This window comes from Theobroma umbraticum, unplaced genomic scaffold (assembly GCF_002168275.2).
Source record: "Theobroma umbraticum cultivar Fairchild unplaced genomic scaffold, ASM216827v3 scaffold_44.0, whole genome shotgun sequence".
Lineage (NCBI taxonomy): Eukaryota > Viridiplantae > Streptophyta > Magnoliopsida > Malvales > Malvaceae > Theobroma > Theobroma umbraticum.
Window position 1 is genome coordinate 1,436,555 of NW_018397255.1, and position 15,044 is coordinate 1,451,598.

The window sequence follows — 15,044 nt, forward strand, 5'->3', positions numbered from 1 at the left end:
ATCGACGTACAGGATATTCAACTTAAAATAAATAATCACAATTATCTTATCTAAATAAATACATAAATTTGATATTCGTTACATTATTATTGATTAAACATGATTATTTGTTAAATAATTTAATTTAATTTTTTTTATAATGGGTAGTGATTAGAGAACTACTTATGTTAAAGTTTGTTTCCACTTTTCTTGTACTAATATGCAAATCACGTCAAGTCCTACTAGATTTCTTAGTTGTCTCAATTCTTTACCCAATAACTTGTTACTTTGATAGTCCTTTTGACTAGGCTCGCCCTAAAGCAAGTCCTTAAAGGACCAGCAAAGTGCAATTAATGTACTATCCTTATCTTGATGAAAGGAGTTGTGAACAGAACCAGAACTACAGCTACTCACAGAGCATTGGGAGTATAAGAAGACAATCCTTACTACAAGCACCCAAAAAGAAAAAAAGAGAGAACACAGAAACATGTACCAAAAGGTTGCATTAATTTTATATCTTATCTTCCTGATTATAAGAATCTGAGATCGTTTGGTGTTCTTCTCAAAACCGGACAGTATCCCATTCGCAAGGGAAAAGAGGCTAACTAGAGCTCAACAAGGCTATTCACATAAACAACAATCCCTGCATCGGTATCAATGTTAACTTCACCCAAAGAATTAGAGACCTTTTTCTTCATGTCATAAGAATAAAATTTGTTCCCATTTCGAAGCAACACCGTGTCATCACCTATAAAAACCACACCTCCAGGACCATGGCCATATCTACCAGAAAAATGATAGGGAGTATAACTATAGGATTCTGCAGCCACTGTGGCATCCAGACTGACGTCAGATTGGATTTCTACCCAGGTCCTGGCATCGCTGTGCAATCGCATGGTATTCGAGTGAGTATTAGACAGCAAACTCACAACTAATCTCTGACCACGTACATAAGCTGCACAAAGCTTTCCATTCATCATGCCCAAGGCCCCAGGTGCAGAAGAGAGGAGCTGAGACCGCTCTGATGTGAGATCAAATGCAATAACTCCTTGACTCGACAGCCAATAAACAGTGCCGTTCACATGAACACCCGACTTAGGCAGGAGCTTCCAATCACCAAAGCAAATCTCACCAGGATTTCTCCATGATCCATTTTCAGAGGAATATATGTCAAACTCATATCCACCAAGTTCAGATGGAAAGGCACAAACCAGCTTATACCTAGCAATGAAGTTCAGCAATGATGGTTCAAATAGGAGCACTACAGCAGGGTCAGGCCCATGATCAGCATCTGGCTTTGGAAGTTCTTTCCACCGCTTGGAAACAGGATTGCAGATGTAGTAAGCCCGGTACTCAGTACGTCCCTGGCAACACAGTAGCCCATTGCAGGAGGCCCGAATATCAACAGGTTCAGGCAGAAATGTTAAAGATGGATCTGGAACACCATAAGCCATGGGGTCAAGAGACATGAATGACGGCACGCCTGCTTGTGTTTGATAAAAGAAACCAGAAGTAGAACGGAAAGAGTTTGATTGATTGTGAGCAAAGAACGGTGTTGATATTTGAAGCTCCCATTCCCGACAAACTCCAGTGCACCGAAAAAGCGATTTAGCAGGAAGGTAACGAAGTGCATTCTCCCTTATTATATCTTTTAAATCCATGTACATCTTGCAGTTATTGTTCGCACAGAAATTAGGCAGCATCTTTCCTTTATCCATTTTAACTCGAAGTTTCCCCACCTCACTCCTCAACCTGCAGCCTAACGTCAACAATTTATCAGAATTACTGTACAACATGATAACAGGAACAGGAAAAAAAGGGAAAACATGGAAATTACCTACCCACATGAATGGTTAAAATCTGAGACTAAGATATGAATACTAAAAAGTTATTCACAGTTCAAGGATGTGTCAAGGTGAGCACACTAATTCATTAAGAAAATCTACCTTTAGAAATCAGAAGGTGGGGTTTTTTGAGAAAAATCCTTCATGCTGACAAACATTTCCATTCTCACATATCAAAAAAAAAAAAAAATCAATTCCGACACGCTTAAAGTACTAGAATTCCGTATACCTCAATTACAGCCCGATATTGCTTTACTTTCTTTTCCAGTGTTCAGAAGTACACAAATTTAATAGCTGATATCCGTACATTAAAACAACCAATGATTTTGATCAAGAAAAAAGTTTTTTTCACTCTCTCCTATTTTCTCAGCAACCAAACACATCCTAACCACATCAACCTAATTCAAAGCTAAAAACTAAGAACTAAACCAAACAATCCAGATCCTACTTGTGCAAAAAGGACAAAAAAGAAAAAATGAAAACCAAAATAGAAAATAACTTAAAAGAGACAAAAAAACTGTATTAATTAGAAAGTTTTGACATCTACAGGAGCGTTTAACGAGATAATCAAAGATAAGACTGCGATTAAAACGAGGATGAGTGAGAAGCGATACCTCTTATTGCTTTTTGATCGAGACTTTGGAGAGAAGTTTTGATGAGAAGTTTCGATCGAGAAGAAAGTTTTTATTCTGTTTGGTTTCTTTTCTTTTTTTTTTTTACAGTATTGTGCAGTTTTGTTCTTATACAATGTCTGTTATGGATGGGTCTTTATATAACTACTGTAGTTGTGTTTCTTTTATTTATTTATTTTTTTGTCTGGATTTATAAGTTTTTAGTGTTCGCGTTTGTTTAGTGTTTGTGTTTGTTTAAATTTTTTTCTTAAATTTTGGTTGGGGAGGTGGATTAGGTCGATAATAGATTTTGTTTTAACATTATTTTTTTATTTTTTTAATGTTCTTCTAATTTTTTTATAAACTTCAGAATTTTTTTAATATTTATTAATTAATAATTAAAAAACAAAAGAATCTAAACCTTTCGTGATCCCTTCCCTCACCTCTTTAGCTGTTTACTTTTTGGCTATAGAATTCACATATAAACAACTCTGATATCTCTCCAAAAAAAGTCTAAATCGGGAGATCTTTGGATCTGACAATCGAGTTGTGCACAAAATTACCATAAAAAAGTCTTACAGTAACAAAGCAAATTCTCAATCAGAATGGGAGGTAAACATATTAGCAAATTCTTATATTGGTAGTTATAATTAATACTAAAAAACTATTCACAATTCAAAAATAAGTTAAAGTAGGCTAACTAAGAGATGTGCTTCATTAAAGTTACCAAAAGAAAAATTAATTTCAATTTGGACACAATTAAAGTAATTTCGTTTCCTTTTATCGCATCTTAATGTTCTTTACTCGTGGTTTGATCAATAATTCTTTTTTTTTTTTCATTTTAATCAAATTAGGGTTCATTTATTTTAATGTAAATTTTTTTTCGAATAACGTTTTCAAAACTTATACTTAGTTCGAAGATAAAAAATTTATTAAGAATGTAAAACATTTTACGGATAAATGAAAAAAATGAACAAAATTTTTTTATAATAGAAGTGTAAGTTTAATAAATATTAATATTTAATTTAAAATATTAAAATAATTTAAATTAAAAAAATAAAATTTAAAATTTTCAATACTATTAAAATTAAAATATCATTTAATGCAATTAAAATTTTTATTACATTATTTAATAAATATAGATATCTTACCAAATTGATAAATATTGATACAGATGAATTTTTTTAAAAAAATTAGAGTTTAGTATGGTTTGGAAAATGTCATTATTGATTTTATTAATTTTTATTTTCATTTTTAATTTTGATTTCAAATTAATAAAAACTAATATCATTGATTTGTAATAACTCTTATTTATCATGTTTAACATCAAAAAATTATTTTTTTACAAACTGATTCAAATAATAAAAAATATTTTTGACAATTTATTTAAATAATATAAAATATTAAAATTTTTAATAAAATATTTTACACAATTTTTTTCTTCAAACGTAGTTTAACACTTAAACTAAACAGATATGGTAAAAAAAGAAAAAAAAAAGAAAATAACTTAAAGGACACAAAATGCTGCATTAATTAGAAAGCTTTGACATTTAAAAATAGAAGCGTTAATAATCTAATTAACAAGATAATCAAAGATAATACAGCGATTAAAAGGAAATGAAAGCAGAATCATTAGAGAGAGAGCTTCAGTGAGAAGCGATACCTTGACGGGATATTTTTGTTTTGATGGTGTTGGTTGATCGACAAAGAAGCTATATGATCGAGACCTTGGAGAGAAGTTTATGATTCTATTTGGGCCTTGCTTTTGCTTACTGTATATAAAAGAACCGGACTCCAGCTTGACTGGAACTCCAAGTCTATAGGACTGTTTGGACATGCCGATTATGTAATCTATTACCGGATTATATAAAACTAGTGTTCTAGCTTATTAATTACAGAAATTTATTTAGAATATAAATATAGACTAATTTTTAGTAGGTTTTTTTGTATTGAAGGCATAAAAATGGGGAATAAAATAAATTTTGACTTTGTTGAAAGTTGGTAGATTTTTGTGAATGCTAGGAACATTTCTGGTCCATTTTTGCTGTGAATCAAAACCAACAAAGGGAAGAGAACCATAATAGATGAAAAATCGTTCTGACTCTAGATCAAATGGTTGCATGTTCTGCTCATTGTCTATTTGTAAAATCATTGTCTAGGCATCACTGTTGCAAATAGGCTAATAACCACTAAACTTGCAGATATGTACTCATATAGTGTCTATATATATACGTGTGTGTGTGTGTTAAGCAAACCGGTTGACAGAAAATGGAAAAAAGAAAGAAAAAAGAAATCCCATTACATAACTTCTTTACAATCTAATCAACTGTGGGAAAACAAAAAGAAGAATAGTTGCAGCTTGGAGCAAAAACCATGGCCACAAGCACAACATAGATATCTCCTTAGCCGAAGCACTGGTCACTTGGGAGAGGTCCTGGAATGGAACCGGTCTGAAAGAACTGCAACCCGAAAACGACCAGAATGGCGAGCAAAGACAGGAATGATAAACCTTCGACAGCACCCAACAACCCAAAAGGCCCATTAGGCAGACCAGAGCCAGTTTTGGCTTTCGTGTACAGAGACCAACCCACGATCCCCACGACTGCTAGGTAGCTCACACCTTCCAGTGCACCTATGGAGCCGCCTGGACCCGGGGGCAGACCACAACCCGTCGTCTTGAGCGTGTAAAGGGACCAGGCAATCACTGGGTTGGCAACCAGGCCACCGGCTATTGCTGCTTTCTCTATAACTCCATTGCCGCTTCCAGTGGTCTCCTCCGCCATGCCTAGCACTTTCAGCGGAGTCTGCAATCTTGGCCTTTTATATGTAACGATGAAACGATTGCGTTTTAGTGAAAGTAGGGAGGTGGATGCTGGTGATAGTAGAAGCATCTTTGAGGCATCCATGGCCAGAGGCGAAGAGAGCGAGAGGGGAAGTCCGCTTGGTGTCAGCCTATTTCTAGGGTGGAGCAGCCAATTTTGCTGATTGAGTTACTACCTTATCCACCCTTGCGAAACATGCCAAGTGGGGACTCGCGAGGGTCTTCATCAATCTTAGGCCATTCACCATTTATCTTCGAAAATTTTAAATTCTTTTCCATTAATACGAGACACGTGATGGATCTTCAAAGCAATTTTGATTTATGAGTTAAGCTAAATTACACTTGTCTAAATTACAAATATACAATACATTGTAATAATATCCATTTACTGACCAACAAGCTACCTCCTTTTTTTAAAATTTTGTTTTTCCTAATATAAAAGAAACAGTTGGTTTTACAAGCAACAAGCAATCAACGGAGATGCGAAACTTTACAATGAGAGAAGGGAGAGATCCTAGGGTAATCAACGGTACCATCATATATTCACAGAAAAGAATCTGTCAATCCCATGTCACACATGACCGTGAGACGAAAGGAAAAATGTACCTGATCCTTATTAGCTATCAACCTCTACTGAATGCCCTGATAGCCACATGGCCTACGTCCCTCAGCTCATAAATAAAAACCATTCGACCAATTACAGCTTGACATGTGGTATACTTAAAGTACCAAGCTGGTCAACTGCCCGAAGCCCACTTGACTTCAATAGGGGAGCCGAGGATCACAACCATGCACAATCGTTTTTATGACTGAACCTTTCAAAAAAAAAAAAAAAGAAACGCGAACCCCCCACCCCTCCCGCTTGGCCAAAGACGAAAAAACAAAGATTTTTATCAAGTTCTCTTTTCCCTCCATTCTTTCCCTTTAGAAATACAAGACTCCCGACTCCTGAGAGCTGAACATGGGCGGTAAAACCTTTATAACTGCCATTTGAATTAACAAATAGTAACGGCTATATAAGATAGAGCAAGCGGGAGAAAAAGGCTAACGACTTTTCGAACTAAGGCATGTACCACCCAAGATACAATTCCTTTTCACCTAAACATTTGTCCAATAACACAGCCAACATCACTACCGAGACTGACTCTATCAACCAATCTAACATCAAGTTTCCCCTGTTTCCAAGCTTTTTAAGCATTAATAAAACATCTAACTCAGGAAATTCAGAAAGAGCTAACGATGCTTCTTCGATGCCTTTGCAAACTCAACAACATCGTCTTCCTCCTCGTCATCCTCAACATCATCGTCCTTCTCAGCATCATCACTTCTCTTTCTCTTAAGATGTGAAGACGATGGCAGCACCTGAACTTCCTCATCATCTTCAACTTCCTCCTCCACTTCTGCATCATCTTCTTCATTCCCTGGGTCCATATCACTACCTCCAGCATCATGTTCTTCAGCCTGGCCCACTGGTTGAACCAGGTAACCTTCACCAAAGTCTTCATCCTGACATTCCATTCAAGAACAATGAGTTAAAACAATTTAATTATTTCATCAAAAGTATCGCAATCACCACAATAAAATGACATTTAAAGCATAAAAAGAGAACTATATTCAAAACAAAGATTATACCAGACACCTAAGACTTGAAAACAGAAAAAAAAATTAATCAGCACTGCAATCAGCCAAACAATCCAGACAGACCCTTAAACCCTCCTCTTCAATCCCCTTCCAACACACTCAACCTTCCAAAACAAAACAAAAAGCAGTAGTTCTATTCTTCTGCACAGCAACACATGTTAGCCAAAATAGCTCATAACTGAGATGTTAATAATTACAGTTATATCGAACAATTGATGAACTAAGCTATTACAACAACACAACCAGAAATACTCACATGCCAATAATTTTTTCAAATGATATATAATAAGAAGTTTCTAATCCCTGAGCAAAGGCTACTCCACCAAGAAAGTAATATGCATGCATAAAAAAAGCCAAAAAAGTTAAAAGCAAGGGATGAGATTATCAACTAAAATTTCCAAAAAACTCCATAATCCCCTCAAGATAATACAGAACATCATTGACAAAGCAGCCGCTGCATTAGAAAGATGCTTATCAGCTTTACAACTGCACTTTAACTGCAATCCACAGAACACAAAGTTGCCAACCAAATTGCCATGGATTTCTATATAAACTGCTCAGTAAACCAAAGTACCATTCTCACAGAACCAGAAGACAAAAAAAAAACTTAAACATTAAAAAAAATTGAATCAACTCAAGGAAAATTATTTTAGAGAGAGAGCTGAAAATTTTCTGACGCTAGAGTCATAACAAGATAAGGCACACGTCACCCACACAGGACAAGTTAACAACTATATTCTCATGACAAAAACTTGCTCAACAAGGGACTAAACCACACTTTAAAGACAAAAAACTCAATTCACCTTTTCTGGATTATTTGCTCAGGTAAAGAGCACATATGACAACAAAGATCAATAGCTGAGGAAGGGTTGATATATGACAACAAAGATCAATGTTTCCAGAAAAACATTTGACAAGGCTCGCTCTAAATTAAAAATCCAAAACCAGTATGCTTTGAAGTAATTTTTGTACTGTCCTCACCCAGTAAAGACTTACTAGAATGACTGTGAACATGACTTGAAAATTAGAACTAATCAACTAGAAACAACCAGATATATTATCAAGAAAATAAAGTATAAAATCACCAAAAAAGCATGTTAAAAAGGATAAAAAAAGTGTGTATATGAGCTCTTTCACAGGGAAAAAAATAATCCACATATATGATTTGTATGAACAAAATTAATCAGAGTAACAAAACGCTTGACTGTGAATAAAAGCCTACATACTTAAAGCGCAAAATTCATGGCTAGTAGCAAGACAGAAACACAGCACTCATTCTCCTCTTGGAGGTTTTAGAGCAACATAAGCACACAGCAACAAGCGTATACGCCAAATATAGTTTCTGTTAAGATCTATAAGACCAAGAAAAAAAATTATAACCAACGTTGTAGAGATTCCACAAGTAATAGCAAAAAACAGCATTCAGAGCTTAGCAGCACAGCCATGTCGTCTACCTCTCTTGACAAATCTAAAAAGGCCATTTCAATCAAACAATCAACCCAATACAGCAGACAAACACAAACACAAACAGTAAGCAGAAAGTACAAATTAATACACATCAATTAGACTAAACCAGAAGCTTGTTGCAAGCAATAAGGAATCTCACCTCATCTTCACCCTCTTCTTCATCGTCAAATTCCCCATCATCTTCAACACCTTGCTCTTCCTCACCAGTCTCACCATTATCATCTTCATCCCCATCATCTTCTCCATGTTCATGCCCATCAATCTCCCCTTCTGTGCTCGTCAAACGCCCAGTACTCTCCGGCTCAGCAAAATCACCTTCATCGTTATCTACCTCTTCCTCCTCATCATCCTCGTCGTCGTCGTCATCCTCATCATCCTCTACCCCATCTTCCTCATCATCACTATCCCCAATCTCATGAACTTCCACAACATCATCTTCTTCCTCATAATCATCATCAACTTCCTCACCTGAATCATTCTCATCATCATCATCATCCTCTTCGTCTTCATCTTCATCTCTCCCTACTTCCTCAATCCGAAACCCGTTAGCCTCATGGCTTTGCCCATTTACTCTTCTACCTGTCTCTGTCTCTTCTTCATCCGCATCGCTCTCTTCATCCTCATCAACATCAACAATCCCTTCCCCTCCTTCACTATGCCCGTTATTTATTCTGTACGGCCTATCCTCACCGTCGATTTCCCCACTCCCAGGATCATCTTCATCTTCTTCCTCTTCATCGTCCTCCTCATCATCCGACTCCGGCCTTTCATTCTCCTCCGCATCCATTTTATCCAAATATTTTAACGATTTTATTAACCCAAAAACCCTAGATCGATAATCCTTAACTCTGGTAACGGGACACTCATAAAGATCGAGGGAGACAAGCTTAAGCTGGGCAAGCGGGGCAAGATCCTCGATATATTGAATCCGATTGTTGGACAGGTCGAGGTCTCGGAGCGAGTCGAGGCCAGCTTCGACGAGGAACTCGAGGCCACCAGCGATTCTGTTATCGGAAAGGATGAGTTTCTGGAGATTTCGGAGACGAGGAAACTGTTCTAGAGATGAAACGCCGATGTTGGCGATGGAAAGATGTTGAAGATTCTCGAATTTTTCCAACAGACTCGGCGGTGGGAGACGACCCTGAACGCACTTCACCGCACCGTCAAGTGTTAAGGTTCGAGTCGCCGCGTGGTCCGTTTGCCCGTCTAAAGCTGTCTCCACCGCTCTCTCCCAGATCTCGTCCATCAAATACGGCGCCGTTTTATCTCATATACCCCTATTTATATAAACAAATATTGAATTCGAGCTTCTTCACCTATATTTCGAAAGAAATAAATGGATTTAAAGGGATGGTTCAAAACGGAAGAGATTGAGGAGTGTCATTCCAATAAAAAGAAAACAGTAAACAGAAATTCAAAGAAAGGAAGCTTAAAAATGGCGAAAAACAGAAAGGAAACCCTAACCCTAGATTTTTGAAGATCGAGAGTAGGTTTGGCTTTTAATCTGTTTCAACCGCTTAAAACCCTAGAGATTTTTTCCAGACGTACGGACTCAGTTCTTTCAAGTTACAAGCGCTTGAGAAGGAGAAGCACACAAATGTAAATTTAAAAAAAAAATAGAAACCTGATTTTGATTTCCTCTCTTCCTCTCTCTCTCACTTTTCTTTTTTTTTTCCTTTTTTTGATTTTCTTCGTTTCTTATTGGTTAAGGACGGGCGAGTCGGGATAAACCTAAGAGAGAAAAAGTGGGGGTCGTTGTTCCTGGCTAGGGTTAAGGGCGCGGTTTTGTTTAAGGGAGAGGGGGGTGGATTTGTGAATTATTGGAGTGAGATGAGCCGTTGGTTCGAGGAGGACACGGATCGCTGACGTGGACAATTGAACGGTGGAGATTATAGGTAGGTGTGTTTGTTCTCGAGAAGGATGTAAGTAGCTGAGAGAGAATGAGCTGGGCCGCAGGGCCTCGCCATGTTTGACACGTCACTTTGCGTGTAAATATCTGGGCGGGTTTAAAGTAATGCCATTGAATTTCCAAGAAATTTCGGAAATGCCATCCCAGTTATGGACAGCTGAGTTAGCTAAGCATTACGAGCGATTGATGATAGTTCAAAATATCGAGAGTCACGTCTGAGTCTGACAGATCACGGGCCCTGGCCTGCCATTTTTAAACCCAAAAGTTCAAAATCAAAATAAATTCTTTGGATTCCATGCTTTCCTTCTTCCGCCTACCATAACAAATTCATGCATTCTAGCACAAGCACGATTATGGGTAAGGCAGGTATATAGATAGAAACAACTCTAACCTCATACTACTAAGTATGATGTTCCACAACAATTTATACCAAAGAGAGAAAGGGACAAGTTCTATTTTTACTTATGAGTCTCCACTCTGATTGGCATATTTACTTCCATTTTGGCTCCCGGGTCCTTTGAGTTCTGCATAACCTGGTGGCAACTTTGGCGGATGCACTATTGGCATGTTCGGAGTTGATGAGGGTGGTGATCGAAATGGCCAAGTGATTGTGCTCACATTTGAAGCTGGAGTCGTTGAGAACTGGCTTGGCCTTAGAGAACTAGTAGCACCCTTGCTATCGATCTTGGGCTTATCTCCCTTTTGCTCCAACTCTGGACAGCTTGTTTGTGCCTCGTTGATGTCTGCTCGAATGATGGTTTGGTTTCTGTCTCCTGCTGTCCTAACACCAGGTGGCCCAAACTGAAGCCAGGGCTGCCTGTAATGTGGTGGCCGGTTCAACATAGCAGTATGGGTTCCAGAAGGGTTGCCGTTGCTTTCTGCATCATCCTTACCTCTAGCTTGAAGGCCAGGTTCTGACGTTTCATTCGGCTTATTTGGTTTGGAGTCTTGCTGCTTATCTCTCTCCACTGACGAAGTCAGGTCAATTGGATCAACTCTAGGCCCTGAAGATCTGCCTGTGGCAATTGTAGTTGTGGGAAATGCTTTCTCTGGAGGGACAGCCGGAGTATAATTTGATGGAAGTAGATCATCCCAATTTTCTAATAGTTCCTTGTAGACTTTTCGGAGGGTGACCTCCGTGAGACCCGTCACCTTACAAATCTCAGCCTGTGTCTTGCGTTTGTCTTCTAATTGGCATGCCAGATATATAGCAGCTGCAGAGATACTAATTGGATTCCTCCGAGTGCAGAAGCATTTGTTGATAACAACTTCTCCAATATGAGTTGCCAGCTCCTGAAAAAAAATTAAGACTCCATTACAGCCATCTTCAATCAAAAAGAAAACCTACTAGCAGGAGCTTAGAAAAACAACTGAATCAACCATCATTTCTTAAAAGAATAGGTAGGCACCACAACTTGATATATACATCCATATTCTTCAGCCACCATAAATAGATACCAAGAAATTATACACTGTAAAATTCAATTATGATCATATTATAAACTTTTCTGACAATTTGCATACATTTCAAGATAATCTCTCACATGTAACCAATTTTGACGTTCTTTTTAAATTTATCTGCAACATCTTCCATTGTAATTATCAAAGCATAAGCATATAGAAAGGGTTATAACTTCTAATAGCTACAATTCACCTTCATCAACTAAAATAACTAGGCCCAAGCAGTGACTCTTAATTGTACCTGTGCAGATTTGTTGAGCTGGAGGAGAGTACAAAATCTTGGCATATGGACTGATATAGAATTACTATTGATGGGCTGACTTAGTTGTAGAGCTTCTCCCAATATCTTTATGTACTTGCCAATCTCTTTCTGCGGTACATTGGCAGCAATGGAAATTTCCTGCCATTTTAGAACAGTCCTTAGAGATGCTTTAGAATAAAAGAAACGGGGAAAAATTACATGCGAAGAAAAACATGTAAGATGAGCAATGCTTTACTGTCTACCCTACATAACCAACATCTCTGTTAGTAATCAACACTCCCTCTTAAATTTTCCCATTTAAGGGCTCAAAATACTAAAAAAACATTGAAAATAAAACAAGAAGCATTTCATTTCAAGAATTTAAGAGACTCACTCTCAGGAGTTCTATACTTTAAGACTCTAGGTTTTCTTATATACTTATTTACCACCTCAATTCCTCATAAATGTTTACCCACGCACAGTCATCATTACCTTGATTTACCTTAAGGGTTGCCAGGTTCTCTGATCAATCCCAACTCTCTATTTCCTCTCTTCATTTTCATACCAGTCCACTTCTCCACATTATTATTAATAAGAGCAACCATGCCACCACCTCGCACGAAACTGAAATCTCATGTAATAGTGAAGAATGATACCTAAGGAACCTTAGCCTTGTCTTAAAACAAAGTCACAAGAGATACAAGTACAATACTTTATAAGAAAGGTATCTCTGGACTACTAATCACATATAGATCCTGCATACAATACTTCAGGGTAAGACTACAAGATGCAAATCCCAAACTCCAGAAGTGGTAGTTGAGAGTTTAAGTATAGCACACAATTAGCTTCTTATCACTCATTTTCTTTCTCAATTCTCACGAGAATTGATCCTAAGCAACAAAAATTTGCAAACACTTGAAACATATAAATATGCATTACCACATTATTTACAGCTATTTTACAACAAAATTGTATCCCATCTTTCTAAACTAGACAATGAAACTTAAATCAATTCAAACGGCCATAAAAACGATCTCAACTATGTGAGCCAAATGCAGGCCCTCTTAAGGCATTGAAAATCCAATTCCTAGTTGTGATAACAATATTAACTTACTATAATTTCAACCAAATTTAACTTACCATCATTAACATGAACAATTCGAATGTAAAACCTCACTTAATCAACAGAAACGGTAATTCAACAAAAAAGAAGTACGAGTGTCAGTATATGTATAGTTATAAAACAGAAATGTGTGAAATACCTGGAGGGTTCGGGGCTCTTGAGCTTCCCTAATGGCCTGAACAAGAGCAGCAGTAGCAAGCGCCTCAACACTCCGGTTCCTCAAACAAGTGGCCGAACAACAATCCCTAAACAACTGAAACGCGTGATCTGATATGTCGCAATCCAACCCCAAAATCGACGCCACGTCAATAATCTGCATATACGCCCTCAAATTATCCACCACAACCGTCGACGATGACGTAGACGATGGCGCCGAAGACGAAGAAAGTTCCAGAGTCCGTTCGAGCTCGGCGAGGTGGCCGGAAAAGGAGAGAGAGGAACGGAGGAAGAGTGGGCTGGGCTCGAGGGACCATGTGGAAAACGCCGTGATAAACCCCGTGGGCTCAAACGGGTCGTCTTCGTCGACTTGGAAGGCGGAAGCGGGAGCGGGGATGTCGGAGGTGACGAGGCAGAGAGGGGTGTCCTGAGCACGCACGTGGAAGAGGTGGTGGTTCTGGAATTGGCGTTCTTCCACGACTCGACCGCACGAGGTGCACTCTGTTATAGACCTGCCCGTGGTCGTCGTGGCGCACCGACCTTGCGCCGCCGAGCAATATGGACACTTCATCGGTGGTTGATTTGTTTGTTACTGTGTCTAACAACCGCGTGAAAAAAAATATACGAGAGCGGACCAGCATTTATTTATTTATAATTACAATTTAATTTCAAATTTCTTTATTTCAAAACTTATTGGAGTGTAAGCCACTAAATTGCCCATTTTATGCTACAGTATCAATAGTTAAAATTGAACAATTAATTTTTCAAGAATTGTAATTCTTCAGTCCTCACACGGTCCGATGATAATACTATTTGGAGTGAAAAAACAGCTTTCTCTTCTTAACAATAATCCAATTTAATTAGCTTGGAGCAAGGTTCTACCCCTGTTTCGCTGCCCGTGCCGGCCGGGTATGAAGAAAGACTTGGTAAGAGAAAGAATCTGGCATTACTTGGATACATGCAAAAGAAATCTCTTCAAAATTTTCTCGCTTCCATTTATCAGGCTAAGGAAGATGATTGTTTCAGTTTTACCATCCACAGGACAAGATCGTGACAGCAAAATTTTTAAAAAGAATTGGCAGCCTAACTAAGTAAATACATAGTTTGTTGCTGTGAGAAAAATGTGAACAACTATGGTTTTGCCGACCACTACCTCTGACAAACTTGGGCAGCACACGAGCAACTGAGAGTTACAAAAACAATAAAAAGGCTTGGAAAGCCTCGGATCCAGCATTCTTCACATCATTGACCACTTCCGATATAGGCTACCTTGGATCCTCCTTTCCCTGATAGTTTCAGACCCTTGCTCAGTTCCCTTGCGTTCTGCCAACATAAACAAAGTAAACAAGCGAGGCCAATACAAAGTTAATTTCCATGCATGTCTCGCTCTAACAACATAAAACAGCAGTTAAACGACAAAAAATAAAGTATTTAACATTTCTGTAACTCCAATTGTTTCTACAATCTAACCCACCTTAAGAATTAGAATGAATAAAGATATTCTACCCTCTGATTGAATCATGATATAAAGTTCTCTACTACGGAATCATTCGTTCAGACATTGAATGCCATAGAGTTTAATCACCACGTAAACTAAACATTGAAAGAAGGAAAACTTGTGGGCAGGGTCTTGGAGATGGTTCACACTTTTCAATCCAGAATTCAATTCTATTAATTCAATAATGAGCATTCAATACCATCCACCCATGACCACACAATACCTCATAATCTTTTAGATAAAAAGGTTCTGTGATCTAGAACATCCCTACCGTTCATCAAATGTAACTTGAT

The 15,044-nt window shown here is 37.8% G+C and overlaps 4 protein-coding genes across 6 annotated transcripts; all 4 read right to left on the bottom strand.

Annotated features, from left to right (window-relative positions):
* Nucleotides 1–324: 324 nt before the first annotated feature.
* LOC110409934 (putative F-box/LRR-repeat/kelch-repeat protein At1g11620) lies at nucleotides 325–2,627 on the bottom strand. 2 transcript variants are annotated; one of them, XM_021419451.2, is made up of 2 exons: nucleotides 2,438–2,627; nucleotides 325–1,731 (listed from the first exon to the last, which is right to left on the bottom strand). In XM_021419451.2, the coding sequence occupies exon 2, from the start codon at nucleotides 1,695–1,697 to the stop codon at nucleotides 585–587; it is 1,113 nt and encodes a 370-aa protein (XP_021275126.1). In that variant the 5' UTR covers nucleotides 1,698–1,731; nucleotides 2,438–2,627; the 3' UTR covers nucleotides 325–584. The 2 variants fall into 2 exon arrangements, with proteins under 2 accessions (XP_021275126.1, XP_021275125.1); XM_021419450.2 differs by having other exon boundaries at nucleotides 325–1,738; nucleotides 2,438–2,622.
* Nucleotides 2,628–4,703: 2,076 nt separating this feature from the next.
* On the bottom strand, nucleotides 4,704–5,627 carry LOC110409936 (anti-muellerian hormone type-2 receptor). The gene has a single exon (XM_021419453.1). It carries the CDS (start codon nucleotides 5,338–5,340, stop codon nucleotides 4,837–4,839), a length of 504 nt encoding a protein of 167 aa, XP_021275128.1. The 5' UTR covers nucleotides 5,341–5,627; the 3' UTR covers nucleotides 4,704–4,836.
* A 698-nt stretch (nucleotides 5,628–6,325) lies between these two features.
* Nucleotides 6,326–10,128, bottom strand: LOC110409932 (Leucine-rich repeat (LRR) family protein). 2 transcript variants are annotated; one of them, XM_021419445.2, is made up of 3 exons: nucleotides 9,828–10,128; nucleotides 8,503–9,679; nucleotides 6,326–6,761 (listed from the first exon to the last, which is right to left on the bottom strand). In XM_021419445.2, the coding sequence occupies exons 2-3, from the start codon at nucleotides 9,607–9,609 to the stop codon at nucleotides 6,489–6,491; spliced, it is 1,380 nt and encodes a 459-aa protein (XP_021275120.1). In that variant the 5' UTR covers nucleotides 9,610–9,679; nucleotides 9,828–10,128; the 3' UTR covers nucleotides 6,326–6,488. The 2 variants fall into 2 exon arrangements, with proteins under 2 accessions (XP_021275120.1, XP_089638613.1); XM_089782487.1 differs by having other exon boundaries at nucleotides 9,988–10,105.
* Nucleotides 10,129–10,537: 409 nt separating this feature from the next.
* On the bottom strand, nucleotides 10,538–14,006 carry PBRP (plant-specific TFIIB-related protein). The gene is made up of 3 exons (XM_021419444.2): nucleotides 13,237–14,006; nucleotides 11,975–12,133; nucleotides 10,538–11,565 (listed from the first exon to the last, which is right to left on the bottom strand). The coding sequence occupies exons 1-3, from the start codon at nucleotides 13,822–13,824 to the stop codon at nucleotides 10,735–10,737; spliced, it is 1,578 nt and encodes a 525-aa protein (XP_021275119.1). The 5' UTR covers nucleotides 13,825–14,006; the 3' UTR covers nucleotides 10,538–10,734.
* Between the last annotated feature and the right edge of the window lie 1,038 nt (nucleotides 14,007–15,044).

Bases quoted from the DNA above. Each gene is read 5' to 3' on its own strand.
- LOC110409934 (XM_021419451.2), bottom strand. From the start codon at position 1,697: ATGGATAAAGGAAAGATGCTGCCTAATTTCTGTGCGAACAATAACTGC.
- LOC110409936 (XM_021419453.1), bottom strand. From the start codon at position 5,340: ATGGATGCCTCAAAGATGCTTCTACTATCACCAGCATCCACCTCCCTA.
- LOC110409932 (XM_021419445.2), bottom strand. From the start codon at position 9,609: ATGGACGAGATCTGGGAGAGAGCGGTGGAGACAGCTTTAGACGGGCAA. The intron at 6,762-8,502 runs GTGAGATTCCTT...ATGGAATGTCAG, and splicing joins AAGAAGAGGGTGAAGATGAG to GATGAAGACTTTGGTGAAGG.
- PBRP (XM_021419444.2), bottom strand. From the start codon at position 13,824: ATGAAGTGTCCATATTGCTCGGCGGCGCAAGGTCGGTGCGCCACGACG. The intron at 12,134-13,236 runs GTATTTCACACA...CTAAAATGGCAG, and splicing joins AAGAGCCCCGAACCCTCCAG to GAAATTTCCATTGCTGCCAA. The intron at 11,566-11,974 runs GTACAATTAAGA...ATTTTTTTTCAG, and splicing joins AGCTCAACAAATCTGCACAG to GAGCTGGCAACTCATATTGG.